The 18,628-nt window shown below is 41.4% G+C and overlaps 3 protein-coding genes across 3 annotated transcripts in view; all 3 read right to left on the reverse strand.

Moving 5' to 3' along the window:
- Positions 1–18,628, reverse strand: part of SCHIP1 (schwannomin interacting protein 1) — a 575,521-nt gene that overhangs the window by 144,120 nt on the left and 412,773 nt on the right. The window lies entirely within an intron of this gene.
- Positions 1–18,628, reverse strand: part of IQCJ (IQ motif containing J) — a 658,546-nt gene that overhangs the window by 9,991 nt on the left and 629,927 nt on the right. The window lies entirely within an intron of this gene.
- Positions 7,448–7,657, reverse strand: LOC132424235 (cytochrome c-like). The gene has a single exon (XM_060010023.1). The coding sequence runs from the start codon at positions 7,655–7,657 to the stop codon at positions 7,448–7,450; it is 210 nt and encodes a 69-aa protein (XP_059866006.1).

Genomic DNA, 18,628 nt, shown 5'->3' on the forward strand with positions numbered 1-18,628 from the left:
GATTTTTTTTTTTTCTCCCCGAGAACAGCTTAAAGAGGCATGAAGTCAGGAAGTAAGGGATCTGGAAATTCCTACTCAGCAATTTTATACTAGCCTTTTACAAATAGAAGACATTCCATAAAACCTAGGTAAAACTCTAGTATTTCTAAAATCCTGTGAAATTGGCATATCTCAGTGGAGACATAGGGTATTAGAAACTGTGAGGCCTGAAAATTATTGCTATAATTTCTAAAATTCTCTCTTCTCTCTTTTTAATTCCAAGGAGTCCAGGATCTTACGGGCAGAATATATGGCTCAGCTGGCTCCTGAGCTTTGAATTGGCTCAGGCTCGTTCTTCTCTATTTTTACATCCTCCCTTTCCATTCATTCAACAACAAACATTTATTGAACATCTAGTAAGTGACTGTCAGGTATAGCGTTAAACCCTGGAGATTCAAAGAAAAGACCTGACATTGGTACCTCCCTTTGAGGGTGGGGCGTTGAAGAGCTAGTGGAGAGAGAGAGATGCAAAGAAAGAAAGAAAGAGAAGCAGTAGTGTTCTAGGTGTGCTAACAGGAGAGTTCTCAGGACCCAACGGGGGCAGCATGAGAACAGTTACTAATTCAGACAGAGAGGGAAATAGGAGTTGGGCGAGCTGAGGTTTGTTTTGCAAGAGGCTTTAGGGGAACCATGGAGACCTTGAGCTGAATTATGAATTACAGCCTCAAGGCACATCAGAGTCTGAAAGAGCTTTTGATCAACTCTATTTTGGAAGCCCAAGAAGGTGACCTTGTCCAAATCCACATGGCTACTTGGTAGCTGGGACAGGATCTGCTAATGCGAAACATTTGCTCCTTCCCTTCCAATACGTGGTCCTGGTTTCCCCCTTTGCGGTCAGCAGTGAGGTGGCCCACCTCTTGCTGGGCCACACCTGTGCCCAGAGGTGAAGGCGGAGCTTCCTCTTCCTTGGTTTTTACAGTTCAGTGAGACCACTTGCTTTTTTAATTCCTGGGAGCTTGGCTTATGTAGATTAGGTGATGGGTTTCAATCATTTGTTTTGGGGGGGATGGTCCTATCCACTTTCTGTTTCTCTTCTTCAGCTTTATCTAGAAACTGGAAGGCAGGATGTCGGTGGGTGCGTACCTGGCTCCACCAGCTCTAGCTGGAGGCTGTGGTGTGTTGTTTTGCCTGCCTGCATCCAGTTCCCAGTGTTTCTCTGGTGACTACCCCACCTCCGCTCTCAGGATGCAAGGTTCTGGTGGGAAGACCCACCTCTTGACTTCCACACTCAGTGGGACCATTCACCCATGCGCGGTGGCCTGAAACCAGCTGTCTCCTCTCTCTTCATCTCCTGCCACCCCCGCATCTCAGCCTGGGGGCCAGGAGGCTTCTCCCCCCAGATGTCTGAGAAGTGGGTTCTTCTGCAGGTGAGCTAATAGCTTCCCACATTGTTGCTTTATGGATCTCTGCATTTGCAGGGACACTCCGAGGACAGTGTAGGGGCACTTCCGTGGGGGGACAGGAAGAAGAGGTGGCTATGAGGAGAGAGAGGAAGGTAGCAGCAAGGAGGATTCTCTAAAATTGTGGAAGCTGAATTGCCTTTGTTGGGGAGTAGCTGATGCACCTGAAAACTATTGGCGAGGCTTTAATGCCCGAGTAAAATTAGTACTGAGATGCCTGCAATCTCTTCAAGAGATTTTGATGTTCACTTAATGTTCCTCTTTCAGCAGAAAAAATGTGGACTTGGTCCCTCTTATTCATGTGATTAGGAACCGGTTTCCTAAAATGATATATGTAGGCTAATTCCTATTGACCCTTCAGAGAGAGAAATCACATATTGTTATTCAAGAAGCGCATGTAATTTTCTCTCTTTTTACAAGCCCAAATCAAACAGATTACCTTCCCGAGCTACGAACAACTTGAAATGCACACAGATCCGTGAGGGTGAAGGGCAAGAGGATAAGGACTTGCATTTGAAAGGGCGAGGTCTGTAATTCGGTGCCGCAAGGATTCTCTTAAACGGCTACAGAGGAAACCAGTGGATTCCCAAACTGTAAAGTCTTTTAAGGAAGACAAACGATAACATAAGGTGTCATGAGACATGGCATTTTATATTTATTTAAGCAGTCTTCTTCTTGAAGGTAGAAATACTTCTCAAAACCTTCACCATGACCCCCCTGCCCAGGCCACCATCGTCTCTACTCTGGATTACCGAGACAGCTGCCTGTTGAATTTCCCTGCTTTCACCCTTGTCTCTTCCAGTTCACTCTCCACTCAGTAGCCAAAATGATCTTTTAAAGATCATCTTTTAAAGCTTACAACTCTCCAAGGGCTTCTCACTCTACACAGGATAAAATCCAAACTTCTCACCCTGGCCTTGGAGATTCTTCAGGATTTCTCAACAGAGACAATATCTTCAGGACAGTATGAGCGGCACAAGTCTTCTCACGTGCCTTCATCCAAAGCAGTATAAGATGTTTAGCATCCCTGGTCCTGCCCACAAAAGCCAATAGTGCTCTGTCCTCGATTCCATATTTTGCACCCAAATCACCCGCTGCACATCTTCAAACACCACCTAGGTAGGGGAAGGAGGGTTGCATCACCCCCGGCTGAAAATCCCTACTAGCCTACTTGATCTGGCCCTTACCTACCTTCAACCTCAGGATCTTTGCATGGGTTCTTTTCTCTGCCTGGAAAAGAAGCACTCCCAGACCACCCAGTTTGGCTCCTTTTCCACATTCAAGTCTTAGCTTAAATGTCACCACCTCAGAAAGACCTTCCCTGGACCACCCCATCTAAAATAGAAATACATACACACATACACGCATACACACAGAGTCACTCTCACTACGTATACTTATCACGATACACAATTTTCTTCTTTGTTTATTTGTATACTGTCTGTCTCCCTTCTCCAGAATGTAAGTTCCATGAGAGCAGTCTGTTTGTTTGCTGCTATATCCCCAGAGCCTGGGGATAAATTTTTATAAATACTTGTTGATTGAATAATAGATGCCATAAAGTTATTTTTTCATTTAATCATGTACATAATACATATTAGGAAGAAGCAGAAAAGCATTATGAAACTCATTTTTTAGATAAAGCACTAAGACACTAAAAATAACAAATCTCACACTGAATATTAGTGATGGAGGGAGAAATAAAACCAGAAATGTCATTGCCTCCTTATTAAGTCACAGTGGATTCTTTCAGCATAAGGCGATCTATTAGGTCACACTGAAAGACATATAACGTACAGAGACATACATAATTAATAAGTTCACTCGTCCCCGTCACTTTAAGGATAAATGTCCACGGTGGCTCCTACTATCTATATACTAGCTGCATTTCATTTTACTTTACAAGTTTTTATACCTTTTCAAATCTAGCCTCAAAAATTTAGATTCAGGGGCTTCCCTGGTGGTGCAGTGGTTAAGAATCCACCTGCCAATGCAGGGGACACGGTTTCCATCCCTGGTCTGGGAAGATCCCACATGAACTAAGCCCGTGCGCCACAACTACTGAGCCTACGCTCTAGAGCCCGCGAGCCACAACTACTGAGCCCGTGTGCCACAACTACTGAAGCCCGCGTGCCTAAAGCCCGTGCTCTGCAACAAAAGAAGCCACTGCAATGAGAAGCCTGTGCACCGCAACGAAGAATAGCCCCTGCTTGCCACAACTAGAGAAAGCCTGCGCGCAGCAACGAAGACCCAACATAGCCAAAACTAAATAAATAAAATTAATTAATTAAAAAAGAAATTTAGATTCACCCTTTAGAGAAGGGGATGAAAAAGGAAATAAGTTTTACTGTTCTCTGTGGAACAAATTTGAATACCCATCTCTCATCTGATTTTAGTAGCTGACAAAATTGATTCCCAAACAAGGCATCGTGTGGGGATGGCAAATACACAGCACCTGGGTTCTCATTCTCCACTCCTGCATCTCGGCAGGTACAGCTCACCAATCCTAGTACTTCCTCTTGCTGAGCACCCGTTCCACATGGGACTCTCAACACAGTGCTCCAGGCAGCAGCTACCAGTGAATGGGAGTTGACACACAAGTTAAACATCTATTTGCCAGACCTGGAATAGTGGAAAGAGCAAATCTTTCCAGATCAGTCTGAGTTTGAACACCACATCTGCTCTTGGTCACTGGTGAGATCTTGGTTTCTCACACTCTTTCTGTTTGTCTCATAACATCAAACTTGTAGGGTTATTGGGAAAGTGCAAATAATGTCTGTAAAGTATTTAGTACCATGCTTGTTACAATCAGAATTCACTAAATAGTCGCACAGAACAGTGGTAAGGAGAAGGCTCTATTTCACACCTCCATCCCCACCCCCAGGAACAGAGAGGAGGTATTATCTTGGTATGTAGGAGGCGGTGCAAGTTACCGGAAACACCAGAGTGAGACTGAGTGTTGGATGAGTGGTTCCCAAAGTGTGGTTCCGAGACCACCTGTGAGCTTATTACAACTTGCAAGTACTCAGGCCCCAGCACAGACCTACAGATCAGAAACACTGGGGATGGGTCCCAGCATTGTGTGTGTTAACAAGCTTTCCTGATGCACGCTCTCTCTAGTTTGGGAAGCACTGCAGTAGGGAGAGGGAAGGTGGAGGGGGAATAGATGTGATAACGTCAAGGCAGAAGCATGTCTGCTCACCTGCTCATTAATCAGAGAGGAAACAAGCAGTGCTGCCCCTCGTAGAGGCTGTGACCATGAGCATGCCCCACCCTAGTGGCCACTTCCACAGGCAGGATAGCAATTTGCTGCAACAAAGGACAGACCCAGAGCTCGCTGGGAGAAAACGGGCTTGTAGCACAAGGCATAAGGATAACTTCCCAAATGCAGCCCCAGTGCAGGCAGACAACAGATGGGACTTGAAAGGCTCTTTCCCTGAGCAGAGGTAGGTGGCCCTTGTTCTTGGTTGTTTCAAGAGCAGCTCTGACTGAAGGCAAGAAGCCGACTAGACACTTTTTCAAGCTTCCCCAGCTTGGTGAATTCATGAAAGAATCGCATCTGACAAGCTCAAGGTGCATGGGGTCAGTGGGGAGGAGGGGGCATCAAAGATGTGTCAAGAGATTCAGCTCCACCAGGATTTCTGTACCCTACCTGCTCAATCTAGACCATCGTGTTCCCCCATTCTGACTCTTTCTTCCAGTGTACCAGACACAGAAGTACCTCCCACGGGGTCAAAACTTATAAAATATTTTTAAAGAATGTAATCAATCCAAAGTCCTGTGTGACCCAGCAGATTTTAAACCTGTTTCCAAAGTTAACCCCTGCAGCACGATGTAGAATGGCCTCAGCCTCTACTTTTCTTTGCTTCCACCTAACTTGAAACTTAACTTTTATTAAAAGTTTAAGTCACACATTCTTGGCCACATACTCATACTTGCAGATTGGTCTAAAGGGTGTAGACAAGGTCTATGGCCAGTGTCTTATTAGTAAAGAACAAGGACCTTATTAGAGACCATCAGGCGTTTGGATCCAACATAATTACTGAGCTCTGCACTGCCAATTCTCCTGTCTTTCCCATAACCACATACGTGGATATGCTATCATTCCCATGAGGCAGGCCATAGAACTGAGGCTCAGACATGTAAAGGAACTAACCCAGGTCCCACAGCTGCTTTAAGTGGCCAAGAGTGGATCCTAAACACCAGCCTGCTGACAGAGGGTGTTAATCCACCACTAGAAGATTGGCTACAGGGGTGACCTACCCTTAGGTCCTTGTCATTGAGTTAAAAATGACAGCTCTCAACTCCCAGCTGATGCATGTGCTGTGATATGTGCTTCCAATGGAATGTTTCTGCTGCTGAAATTTATCACCACCTCTCTAAGCTGGTGGAGAGAATGTTTTCAGTTTAAAAATGTGTCCTACACATAGCCCCATTGCAGGTATGGCAACCCTGCTCTTACGATGGCCTGAAGTGAATGATGAAAATTCTGAGAGTAGCACTAACCATGTTCTTAAAGATGGCTGTGTGAACATGTTAGGAGATTTTACAGAAAGGTAGCGATTAGTTATTATTGAACCACTTGTAAGAGGTGGCTCCTAATAACAACCAAAAAAAGTTCCTTTAAAAATGCTGTTTAAACTTGCTTTTGGATAGACCACCTTTATTGAGATTCTGAGGTGGCTTACCTTGTCTTTCACGCATATGGAATAACTATACCCTGGGAAGAAAACCAACAATTCTTTGTATTTCTGAACACAAAATAGGTAGAAGTGGGTTTGCTTTAAGAAGGACTTCTGATCAATGAGCCTGGTTAATAACTAGGAATGGATTTCCAAGGCAGTTGGGCATCCTTTTTTGAAGGAGGGTGGGGAGAAGGGGGTGAATTAGCAGTGGTTCTAAAGTTGTGCTACAGAACTGGTTTCCACTCTCAAAACTCATTTCCTCCCCCAAGGAACAATATAGTTTCCTAAGTCATAAAGGAAAAGAAGGAACTGTAACATAATATTTTTGGAAACTCTACTGGATTCTAAAGTTCCTTTAATAATTTTTCTTCTTTCTTTATTTGTTTATTTATTTTTGATCCATGACTTTGTTTTTAATTATCTTCAGCCTTAGGATCACATAATTTACAAATTTGTGCTGATGGTATATCTCATCTAATCTTTCTAACAAGTTGGCAAAAGCACCATAGCCAATCATGCATATATGGTAATGCTACAGTTGCATGTGTTTTTGAATAGCTGTTTAAAAGACAATCCTGAATTATAACTTAGTTTGACTTGGTAAAGAATTCATAAGCAAAGTTTGCTGCAATAGCTTGTGATGCTAAATTTTAAAAGCATTTGATCTTATAGATCACCTATGAAATGTGAGAAGTATTAAATATTCTTTATTTGATATTATACATAAACCACACTAAAATGCCTTTCATTAAGTAAAAGACAACATTTTAGATACAGGGAATTTTAATTTAATTGGCATAGTTAAGACCAAAAAGATAAAGTGGACATTGCCAGCTTGTCTTCAGCCCTTGCCTTTAGCAGGCTAACGAACACAACGTGAAATGCAGGTGAGTCTTACTGTTCTATGAGACAGTGAAGGGATATCCTCTGTATTTAAATATATTAATATAACCAGTTATATAAATTTAAATATAAAACCAATTTCCTGTAGGTTTTGAGATGGCGTTCACCATCTCTCTGAAGAGTTGAACATCAAGTCCAATCATATCTTTAGAAGGGGAAAACAGGGATAGTACTTCCTGAGCTGGAATTAGTGTCAAAATTCAAAAAGCTGATCATATTAATTTAACTAGGAGTCAATCTATATAAATCAGGGCCGTCCAAAAGAAATATCCTACCAGCCATTCATGATTGGAATTCTGGTGTATGAGGCCGATTTAAATACGGTACACATAAAACAAAAGCCATGAGACACTTCTGTTTTGTAATAAGACAATGGCCAACTATTACTCATTAGAAGCTTTTTTGAGATAAGCTATCAAGTCAGCCCCTTCTAATGCCTGTGAAAATCATTTTTGTTCCAGGGATGTACTTCTTGGGATTCTCCATATACCCCATCAGTGTCTCCTCTCCCCAAGAGATGCCTTTGTTCTTGCTGGCATCTGTGTAAGAAAATCCAGGGGCCTGACCTGTCTTTTGCCCAAACAGACCATGGAGATTTGGCCCAGTCTTGTGCTTGCCTCTCTTTTCCATGGTATGGCACTAGGCCCGCTTCTGAACTAAAATCTTCTTGCCCTTCTCAACATCACCCATTTTTATTTTTTATTTATTTATTTTTGAAAAATAAATTTATTTATTGTATTCATTTATTTTTGGCTGCGTTGGGTCTTCGTTGCTGTGTGTGGGCTTTCTCTAGTTGCGGCGAGCAGGGGCTACTCTTTGTTGTGGTGTGCAGGCTTCTCATTGCCGTGGCTCCTTTTGTTGCGGGGCACGGGATCTAGGCGTGCGGGCTTCAGTAGTTGTGGCATGCGGGCTTCAGTAGTTGTGGCATGCGGGCTTCAGCAGTTGTGACTAGCAGGCTCCAGAGCACAGGCTCAGTAGTCGTGGCCCACGGGCTTCGTTGCTACGCGGCATGTGGGATCTTCCCGGGCCAGGGCTCGAACCCGTGTCCCCTGCATTTGTAGGCAGATTCTTAACCACTACGCCACCAGGGAAATCCCAAAATCACCCATTTTTAGACAGTCCATTTTTCATGCAAGATACAAAGGTTCCTGCTTGGGAGCAGGACATCCTGCTCTCCAAGTCCAAGGACCCGCAGGCCTGAGCCTGTGTACTGGTAGGTTCCTCTAATTCTAATGACATTGTTAATTATTTACTCTCTTTACAAATAAGGAAACCGAGGTTCAGACTGGCTGTGTACCTTGTCTAAGGTTATGGAATAAATGAAGGGACTGGAAATTTAACCCAGATTTGCTCAATTCCAGCTCCAATGGATCTTTCCACTTCGTTGGAAAGTCCCTCCCAACAATGCACGGTTTACTGGTGAGGAATCCGAGGCACAGATAAAATAAATAGCTTAAGAGATGCTGTGCAGTCAGTATGTGATTGAGGGTCACCATGTGAAATGTTCAGGAAGCCACATCTTTTTTCCTTTTAAACACTTTGATTTAGCTTATGAAAGGTCACAGTCTGTTACTTTTAGAGATTTTCCGGCTTTGGGGATTGGATTTTATTTTTCTTGGCAGCGTTCATATTTGAAAGCAGTATATTTGACACTGCTTTCTGGATTTAACTTGAAACAAAGGAAGCAACATTATACCCACGCACCCTGTTCCCTTCCAAATTATGAACTCAAAAGTTAACTTTCTGCTCAGGACATCAGCGTTTCTGAATGGGTAAGGCCCAAGTAGAGCCCTTTGCTGTTTTTAGAGTCAAGAACAGATCTTCCTATTCAGCAAGCTATAATCCCCACTTGGCCCAGCCATCAGAAGTGAGAAAAGGGGAACCCTTGCGCTAACAAACCCCTGTTGATAAAACAAATCTTTTTTCATGAACATTCTGTCTTTAGAAAACAAGTAGATAGAGCACTTGTTAGTTAATAATAAAACGAATTCTTCAGTGAGTACCCAGATGAATGAATATTTTTGAAAGGCATGGGGTATGTAAGGAATTTTAATCCAGCCTCCGTGTTCACTCCCCACACAACAACTGTAGAGAAACCACTGGCCTCTGAATGATGAATGGCCCCAGACTCAACCAGGAGGGAAAACAAGCCCAGTCCTACAATCTGGCGTCTCTCTTTTTAAATTCTTGGGTGGACTTCTATTTTGGTTGTAGCTGATGAGTGGGCTCAGTTAAAGGGCTTTGCTAGCTCATCTTTAGCCTTTAAAAAGTTCTATTCGTTAATTCCAAATTAATATTTTAGGAGGCTCCAGGCCACAGGCTAAAAGAAGTCAGGAAACTGAATTAGTAAATGACAGAGCAGTAATCAGCTTAAATGAGGCTTCTTCTTCCAGTTCTTTGCTTGTGGATGACACAGAATTTCTGAGCTTAGAAAAATCTCTTTTCTCTGCAGGCGGTACTGTGGGGATACCAGAGATGCGGTTCCACGATCATAGTCTTATCCATTTATTTTAGTCTTCTACCACAATACTCCACGCAGGCATCCCCACCCTCACCCTGTGCTCTGTGCTGTCAAACCCTACTTGCTAATCAGCCAGGTTGAACGAAGGGTTAAGGCTGCAGCCTTCCATTCCAGTAGATGCTGCAAACATACGCGTTCACTTTCTCTTCTGCAGTCAGCCCTGTAGCTCTGCAAAGCCTTCAGCATTTGCAGAAGCATTATTTCCTCCCACCTATGTCTGGTTTAAACTTGCAGCTGACCAGGTTCTATAGCTCAGAATTCCATACTTAGCCCTGTGGGGTCTTACCTAGCATCTGTCCCTCTTCCGCTGCTGAATTTGTTTCCCCTGCCCTGTCCTGAAAAGCCTCAGGGCCTCTTGTAATCTGGATGCTTCCGCCCCACTGGAAGTTAGAAGCATCCTCACTGGCTGCATCACTGCACATTTCCCTAGTAACCTTGTTCTTTCCCTTCAACTCAAACTTCTCCAAACAACACCATCTCTACTGACCCTGAATTTCTCTAGCCCTCTGTAACAGCATTTCCAACCAGCCACGCCAGGAGAGAGACTGCAGAGGGCAAATTGGGGAAAGAAGGTTTGGGAACTCACCTGCACAGCTGCGAGGCTCAGATACAGGATGGGGCTGCCCGCAAACTTCCCAGGGACCATCTGCAGCCCAGTCTCTTGGCCTTAAAGCGACAGGGCACTTTTCACCATATAAGGAAGACAGTTTCACTTGTCTGCTTGGGGACCTGTTTGGGCAAAGCATCTCCTTCTCTGGACATTGCAGAGGCTTAAGCCTTCTGGGGGCATCTGGTACCTGTCAGTTTGAGAGGATCTGTACATAGTAGGCAGTTTGATAACTGCTGGATAAGGCACAACAATGGTGTTTGTCAGGCCATTTTCAAAGACCGGAAAACCCTTTATACGGGGCTTGCCCCCTACGGAAAGGGTTTACAGTGATTGGGAAGTCTTCCTCAACGATAAGAAAAGGCTCTGCTTCTATTTCAGGTTTGGCTTCCTGGAAATCAGTGAGCTTGCTCATCTCAAAGAGGAGAGGCAGTTGGACCCCCTTCCTTGGACATTGAGACAAAAGAGAGAGGACAGCGGAGTGGTGGTGGGAGATTTTGGTTGTTCCAGACACGTTAGCACTGCTCCCTAAAAACAGGCGAGATAGAGATGATTTTGTTATTTCAGCTAGCAGAGGCCCTTCCTAAACAGACACACACACCCCCAGTTCTCCACCAAAGCCATCTCCACTCCTGAGCACCCCTTTTGGACCCCTTGGCTAAAGCCCACAGTTGAAGTCTGAGGAGTGCTTTTATCTTAACTGGCAGGGATAAGAATGTGTTTTAGCAAGAGCAAACAGTTTCTGTGCATGATTTCAAATGCAGGTCTGGCCTGTTGGTTTGAGGTGTATTGAAAGCAATTATAAAATGTTAGATTCTGAGAAAAAAAGTGGAGCTCAATTTAGTTATCACTTGGATGGTCACACACTTTTCTCTTTCTTTTTTTTTCCCTATGTATATTTAATCAATGAACTAATTTTTTATTGAAGTATAGCTTATTTATAATGTTGTGTTAGTTTTCGGTGTACAACACAGAGATTCAGATATATATATATATATTCTTTTTCAGATTCTTTTCCCTTATAGGTTATTACAAAATATTGAGTAGAGTCCCCTGTGCTATATAGTAGGTCCTTGTTGGTTATCTGTTTTATATATAGTAGTGAGTATATGTTAATCCCATCTTCCTAATTTATCATACCCCACCCCTTCCCCTTTGGTAACCGTAAGTTTGTTTTCTATGTCTGTGGGTCTATTTCTGTTTTGTATAGAAGTTCATCTGTATCATTGCCCCTCTCTCCCACATGCACTTTTTTCTTCACCAGAAACTGAATATTATCTCTTTATTGCCAGCTGACTATGCCTAATATTTGGTGTCTGTACCACAGATTTTGGATGAAAATAAAGTAATTTGGCCCCTGATTCTATAGTCTCATACTACCTTCATATCTTACCTTCTTACATAGATTATGACTCTTTAAGGACAAAGGCCACTTCATAGCCTTCCATACTCTGCTTAACACCTAGCATGGAACAAGCATAGAGCAGACTGGGAAATACTTATTGGATTAAATCAGTTGAATGGAACCCAGGCTCTTTGTATAAGGTCTACCTACCCAGTTTTATGAATAAAATGGGGTTTTACTAAATTACTGTTATAAATAAAGCCATGATTTCCCTTCCTGATCATCTCTTTTATATCAACTAGTATTTGTTTTCCATGCCATCACATTTTCTTCAAGGGCAATAGTTCAAGGAATTTCTTTAAAAGTAATCACTGTGATAAATTCTTTGACCCAGAAATCTGATTCCTAGAAATTTAATCTGAGGAAATAATTATACAGAAGCAAAACATCTGATAAGTAGAGATGTTCATTGCACTGCTGTCTGTAATAGCAAAAGCAAGAGATGACTTGAAGGCTCGAAAGTCATTTATACATCAATAATAATAGTTCACATTTATTGACTGCTCACCACGTACCAGGCACCATTCTAAGCACTTTATGCAAATGAATTCATTTAATCATGACAAACCGGTGTGGTTGGAATTGTCATCAACCTCATTTTAAAGACCAGAAAACTAAGGCACAGAGGTTGCTAAACTTACATTTGAACCGGGGTGTTTTGGCACTAGCACTTAGACTAGCACCATCCTATGTTCTCATCAGGAGCATTATAATGGGCACTGGAATAGACAGAGTAATAAAATTAATCAAATGGCCTTCATGCAGCCATTAAAAATAATAATTATGAAAGCTCTATACAAACATGGAACCATGCTTGTGATATAAAGCTGACTGAGAGAAACAGAAGATAAAACACCCATGATTGTAACTAGCTAGCTATCTATAAGAAATGGAAGGCCATATGCAAAACTGAAAATAGCTGTATAGTTCCTAGTGTTGGACTACGACATGATTTCTCTAAGACTGTCTTAAATGTTATTTACCATTTTCATTTTTAAATTACTAAAAATTAATTCTTGCTACAAAAACACTGACCTTGGCATTCTTTTGGCTCTTAGCTTGTCTAAATGATGCTATCAGCCTAGATTAGTGAGTGTCAAGAGGTTCTCTTGATGGTGCCATTATCCCAGGGGAGCTCTCTGCCGGCTGAGTAACTCACTGCACCTGGGGGTAGGGCCTGCATGAGTCACACGCCACACACCTGCGCTACCATTCAGTCGCCCTTGAACTGACTGTACGTCAAAGTGATATCCTACAATGTCCATTTTCACTGAATATCTTATGATTTGTGGATCTCGTAAGGATAAAGCATTATGTGATACTGATGGTCAGGAAAGATGTCTCACAAACATGTTTCCTTATGTGGGAAGACTTTCAGCGAGAGAGTCTCTCATGATGTTTATCAGTAAACAAACAGATATGTCTCAGAAGATGGGCCTATTTTAGGAATAAAGAGGGAAACTTTGGTGTACATTAACTAGCAGTTAAAAAATTACATGTATTGCTTAAAGCTGTTGAGGCTTGTATTAAATGAATACACTTATACCTTATAAGGTATTGCAAAATCAAAGAAGTTAAGCTGAAAAAGCAAACTGAAAACTTGCATCAGGAGGCATTAATATTTTTGTAGCTTTTGACTCAGTAATCAAATTTTCTTTTCCAAAATTATTTCAGAGAATTTCTGTCATGGGAGAAGGGAAAAGAAAGGGAGAGGAGACCATGTGATTCCAAATGAATGTGTAAATACATCAAGACTTAATAAAATGCTTAAAGGAAAGTAACAGATTTTTTTCCTAACAAAATGTTAATAATGTAAACTAAAATTTATCTAGTAAAGATGTAGATTGATCCAACTTATTTAATATTCTTTTTAACTAAATACAAATCAAGTAATAGTATATTACCCATTTTGGAAAGGAAAAAATGAGTATAACAAAAACCAAACAAACAAAATAAACAGGTTGAGTAGAGTGGTTATTAATCCTCTTGTGGTCACAAATCCTTTGCACATCATGGTGAGAAGCATCAGTAAAGATATATCATTTTACGTGTGTTATTTTTATGTTTAAGGTTAAGCTTATTCTTAGGAATGTCAAAGTTCTTTTTGCAATTTACATTTGTTTTACAGTTTTATAAACTGTCTTTCCAAAAATCCATGGACGCCGATTGTAAAAAGTGAAAAGGGAAAGTTCCCTCTAGAGACGCCTGGAGGTATGTCTTAGGGGTTATGGTGGAGCCACAGAAACACGTCAACCCCATCATTCCCCCCTCATGCAAAATCCCCGAGGAGCCAATACACACAAGGAGCTGCAGATTAGGAACAAGAGTATAACGCTGCTGGTGGCTGTAAGAGAGCTCTGCACCCCACTAAAGAGTTGCTGAAGGCCAGATTGGAGCCAGGACTACATCAGTGACCCAGCTCACCAGGATTCACAGCCCAGACCAGAAACCTCTTACTCTCTCAGGAAGCAGCTTGGAAGGAAATAAGGAGGAGCAGGCTTGGCTCGGAGAAAGTGGATAAAATACTGTTTTACTCAGGCATCTACTATTTACGGTTTGATATATTTCCTTCCATATACTTTTTATGCTTACACAAAAAAATTACTACTACTACATACATAGTGCTACAATTTGATTTTCCACTTAGTAACATGAACAACTTTCTATGTTATGTATGGACTTACTGCATTCCTTTTAACATCTGTATAGTCCTTAGCTGTACCAAAATTTATTAAATATCTCCCGCTGATGGATATTTGTTTCCAACGTTTTATTATGAATATGTATTCACATTCTAAGCGGTAGATACTATAGAGATAGATAATGTTTTAGTTGCCCCCTCCATGCCATGCCCCTCTCTCCTTGTACGTGTCTACTTGTGCACATGGGCAGGAGTTTCTCTAGGATATGAGTAGAAGTGGACAGTGGGTAGATGGGAATGCCCATTTACATTTTGATACCATTAACCTGAACAAGTATCTTTTTTAGGTCTATGCTTTTATTCATTTTATTGCTTAAAAACTTTTTTTCTCTTGAAAAGTTAAGATATACATATAGTAAAAACACCAAACGGCATAAAAAGGGTATATGGCAAAAAGGTATCCCCCATTCCTTATCTCCAGTGGCAAAGCTTCTTGTGTGCTCTTCAAAGCACGTGTGTGTGTGTGTGTGTGTGTGTTTACACATGACATCATAATAGATCTATGTATATATGTGTATGTATATCTATGTGTGTGTATCTTTATATATGTACACACATGTATAGGTATAGTATGCCATTTGTGTGTGTGTATGTATTTCTGCAACTTGAGCTTTTCAGTTAACAATACACTTAGAGATTATCCCACATCCAGGCCTGCAGATCTCCCTTTATTCTATTTTATTTTATTTTACTTTACTATTTTGTTTTATTTTATGTCATTTCATTTTATTTTATTTTTTATTTTTTTTGGCCACACCATGCAGCTTGCAGGATCTTAGTTCCCTGAACAGGGATTGAACCTGTGCACTCGGCAGTGAGAGCAGAGAGGCCTAACAACTGGACTGCCAGGGAATTCCCTCCCTTATTTTTTTAAAATAGCAGGATATCATAATGATATCCTGTGGGAATAAACTATAATTTAACCAGTCTCTTATTGATGTACATTCATATTGTTTCCAGGCTATTGCAACTATAATAATTGTGTAATGAATATCTTTATTTGAGACATGTGATTTCAAACAATAACCAAAAAAAACTTCTTGGCATTTTTGTTGCTGTACATTCAATGAATAATTTAATTTAAAGAAAGTTGACATCATTATAATATTTAACTTTTAATCTAAACATTGAAAATGCCATTTTATTCTTTCAAGATTCCTCCAAGTCATAAACATCCTGTACGTTTATTGTTATTTTTCTTGTGAAGTATTTTACTATTCTGAGCACTCTTGTAAATGGGAATTTTTTTCATTACATTTTCTAACTTGTTTTTATGTAGAAAAGTTACTGGTTATAGATTATTGCATTTTATAACCAGTTTTCCTGGATTATCTTATCATTTCCAGTAGTTTTCCATGTGGCTTGCTTTTAGCTATGTGATTATATCATCTATAAATAGTTATCATTGGGGCTCATCCTTTTCAATTATTTATATATTTTTTTCCTCTTATCCAATTGGGTAGTACTTGAACAATATTATATGTGAAACACGTTACCAATGTTGTCTTTTCTTCACTTTAAAGGGAAACCTTGTATTTCACTATTGAGCAAGATGCTGCCTTGGAAAAAAATTAGAATGTATAATTCCTTATAGAGTCTGTCATACAGAGTGAAGTAAGTCAGAAAAAGAAAAACAAATACCGTATGCTAGCACATATATATGGAATCTAAAAAAAAAAAAAATGGTCATGAAGAACCTAGGGGCAGGACGGGAGTAAAGACGAAGACCTACTATAGAATGGACCTGAGGACATGGGGAGGGGGAAGGGTAAGCTGGGACAAAGTGAGAGAGTGGCATGGACATATATACACTACCAAACGTAAAACCGATAGCTAGTGGGAAGCAGCCGCATAGCTCGGTGCTTTGTGACCACCTAGAGGGGTGGGATAGGGAGGGTGGGAGGGAGATGCAAGAGGGAGGGGATATGGGGATATATGTATACATCTAGCTGATACACTTTGTTATAAAGCAGAAACTAACACACCATTGTAAAGCAATTATACTCCAATAAAGATGTTAAAAAAAAGTTATGTATGAAATTTCAATTTTACTAAGAATTTATCTGGAACAAGTTTATTAATTTTAGTGACTAAACTGACTGCCAGGGATAGTTCTTCCTCTAATTGTCCCTCAGCTATTCCTCCAGGTTTCCAGATGCTTTCAGAAGCCATCTCAAGCATAAGCAAGGTAGGCAGAGCCTCCTTTTGTTCTCTCGACCCAGCTGTCACTACTACAAGAGACCTTCACAAGATGCTTCTGAACTCAGCTGTCCTCTGCTGGTGACCATCTCAGCTCACCCCATAACAGCCTCACTGCGGGTAACAGGGAAGGGGAGCTCTTCTCCCTTCTGTCACTCCAACCAATGTGGGACAGATTCCCCCCTCTATCTCCAAGACACTTAACACCACGGTAAAATACAAGAAGACATTACTGAAAGTTGGAAGTGAATGGAAGAGAAATAGAACAGCACATCCCGGACTGGCCTTAGGGTCCCCTTTGGGGCTGGGTACCTGCCTCCAGATGCCAAGAGAACCTCTACTTCCTGGAGTTTGGACAATATGACTACCCACCCACCCCCATAAAAGAGGAGAAAGATAATCTCTGACCCAAGTGTAAGGCCCACTTCCAGAGCCCTTATTCTCTGTGCAGTATTGATAACTTCTAGAACGACAGTGAAAAGAAAGATTCATTCCCTTCTAGGAAGTGTTCATGCACCCATCCACAGGCATATGGTCTGTCCCTAAGGCCCTAGCAAGACAATCACAGCATAACCTGAAATCATGTAGATTACATACTTAAAATGTGCTCTTGGGAGCTCATACCAGGTGGAGGCCTCTTTAAATTACTCTTAGATTACAGATTGCCTTCCTTTTAAAGACTAGGTTTTTTATTTGGTGATGCTATGGGTGTGACCTAAGCTGAGAGGGCAGAACCAGGAATCATCTGGACACCCATATTTAGGAAGGACTGACTAACACATGATATGGGGTACAGGAAATATACTGAACAAAGGCTTAATAATTGGTTGACTATCATAAAGTCTTTGCTAGCAATCCTTCTTTTCATATAAAGTTATAGGCATGGAACCAATATTCTCTGTGTATACTTCACACTTTGCCCTGTCCCCCAGCCCCACACTAGCCCAGGGAATTGAAGCCCAATATCATTAGTTCCTCTAGGAAACTTGATTCTTTCCATAAGATCCTTCAATTCTTTGTGTCTTATTGCTTTGTTTGTTCTCTTTTTTAATGAATACATAAATGAATATTATTTGTATCTGGGTTTTCAATTTCTGCCCCTTGTGGGTCCATGCTCCTTCTGAGGCTTGGGAATTTACTCATTCTTTGACAAAATGTGCTGAAAGTCTACGACACCCTGGGCTGTGTTCAGAACCCTGGGGTTATAGCTGTGGACAAAATGGGCAAGTCTCAATCATCATGGAGCTTACATTCTCATGGGGAGAGAGACCAATAAAGAAATAAAGGAGAAAATGTCAGGTAGTGATAAACTCCATAGTGAAAATAAAATAAGATATGTGAAGTGGATGACTGTGTGTTGGTCAGAAAAGGACTTTCTGAATTCTTGACTTTTTTTTTTTTTTTTTGCGGTACGCGGGCCTCTCACTGTTGTGGCCTCTCCCGTTGCGGAGCACAGGCTCCGGAGGCGCAGGCCCAGCGGCCATGGCTCACGGGCCCAGCCGCTCCGCGGCATGTGGGATCTTCCTGGACCGGGGCACGAACCCGTGTCCCCTGCATCGGCAGGCGGACTCTCAACCACTGTGCCACCAGGGAAGCCCTCAATCAATATTTTAGAATCAGGTATTTATTTATTTTTTGAAACCTGACAGAAGTTTCTATTTTATGACTTTTAACTTCATTGGTTCAGAAAGTAGAATTTATCTTTTTAATCTCCAAATCAGATGGCATTCTCAATTGCCTTTTAATGTAAGCTTCCTCTCCTATGTTTCCAGTATGTTGTCAGTTGTCACTTACACTAGTTAAAGAGCAAATGCAAAAAAGAAAGTGATCTCAAAATTCCGGTCAAGAAACATCTGCTAAATAGTTGGCATTATTCTTAGACTATCTTCTCTTCAAGCAATTTTGGAAACTTCCTATTTGTACTTCTGTAAGGGTTGCACCTGGGGAATGGCACGGAGGCTTTTATGAGTTCTATTACAGGCTTCTCGCCAGAGCTGAGAGAGAAGAGTCTATAGGGAGCTCTATTTTATGGTATAGTGAGGTTAGCCATTTACTGTTTCCATAAGCTATTTCACTTGCAATAAAGGTCAATGGGCCTTTTTAGGAAGGAGAGCTAGAACCCTGTCTAAAACTGCCATCTTCCACAGTCAAAAAGACAGGCTGCTTTA

Source organism: Delphinus delphis, chromosome 4 (genome assembly GCF_949987515.2).
Source record: "Delphinus delphis chromosome 4, mDelDel1.2, whole genome shotgun sequence".
In the NCBI taxonomy this organism is placed as follows: domain Eukaryota; kingdom Metazoa; phylum Chordata; class Mammalia; order Artiodactyla; family Delphinidae; genus Delphinus; species Delphinus delphis.

Coding starts and splice junctions, on each gene's coding strand:
- LOC132424235 (XM_060010023.1), bottom strand. CDS start 7,657: ATGGAAAAGAGAGGCAAGCACAAGACTGGGCCAAATCTCCATGGTCTG.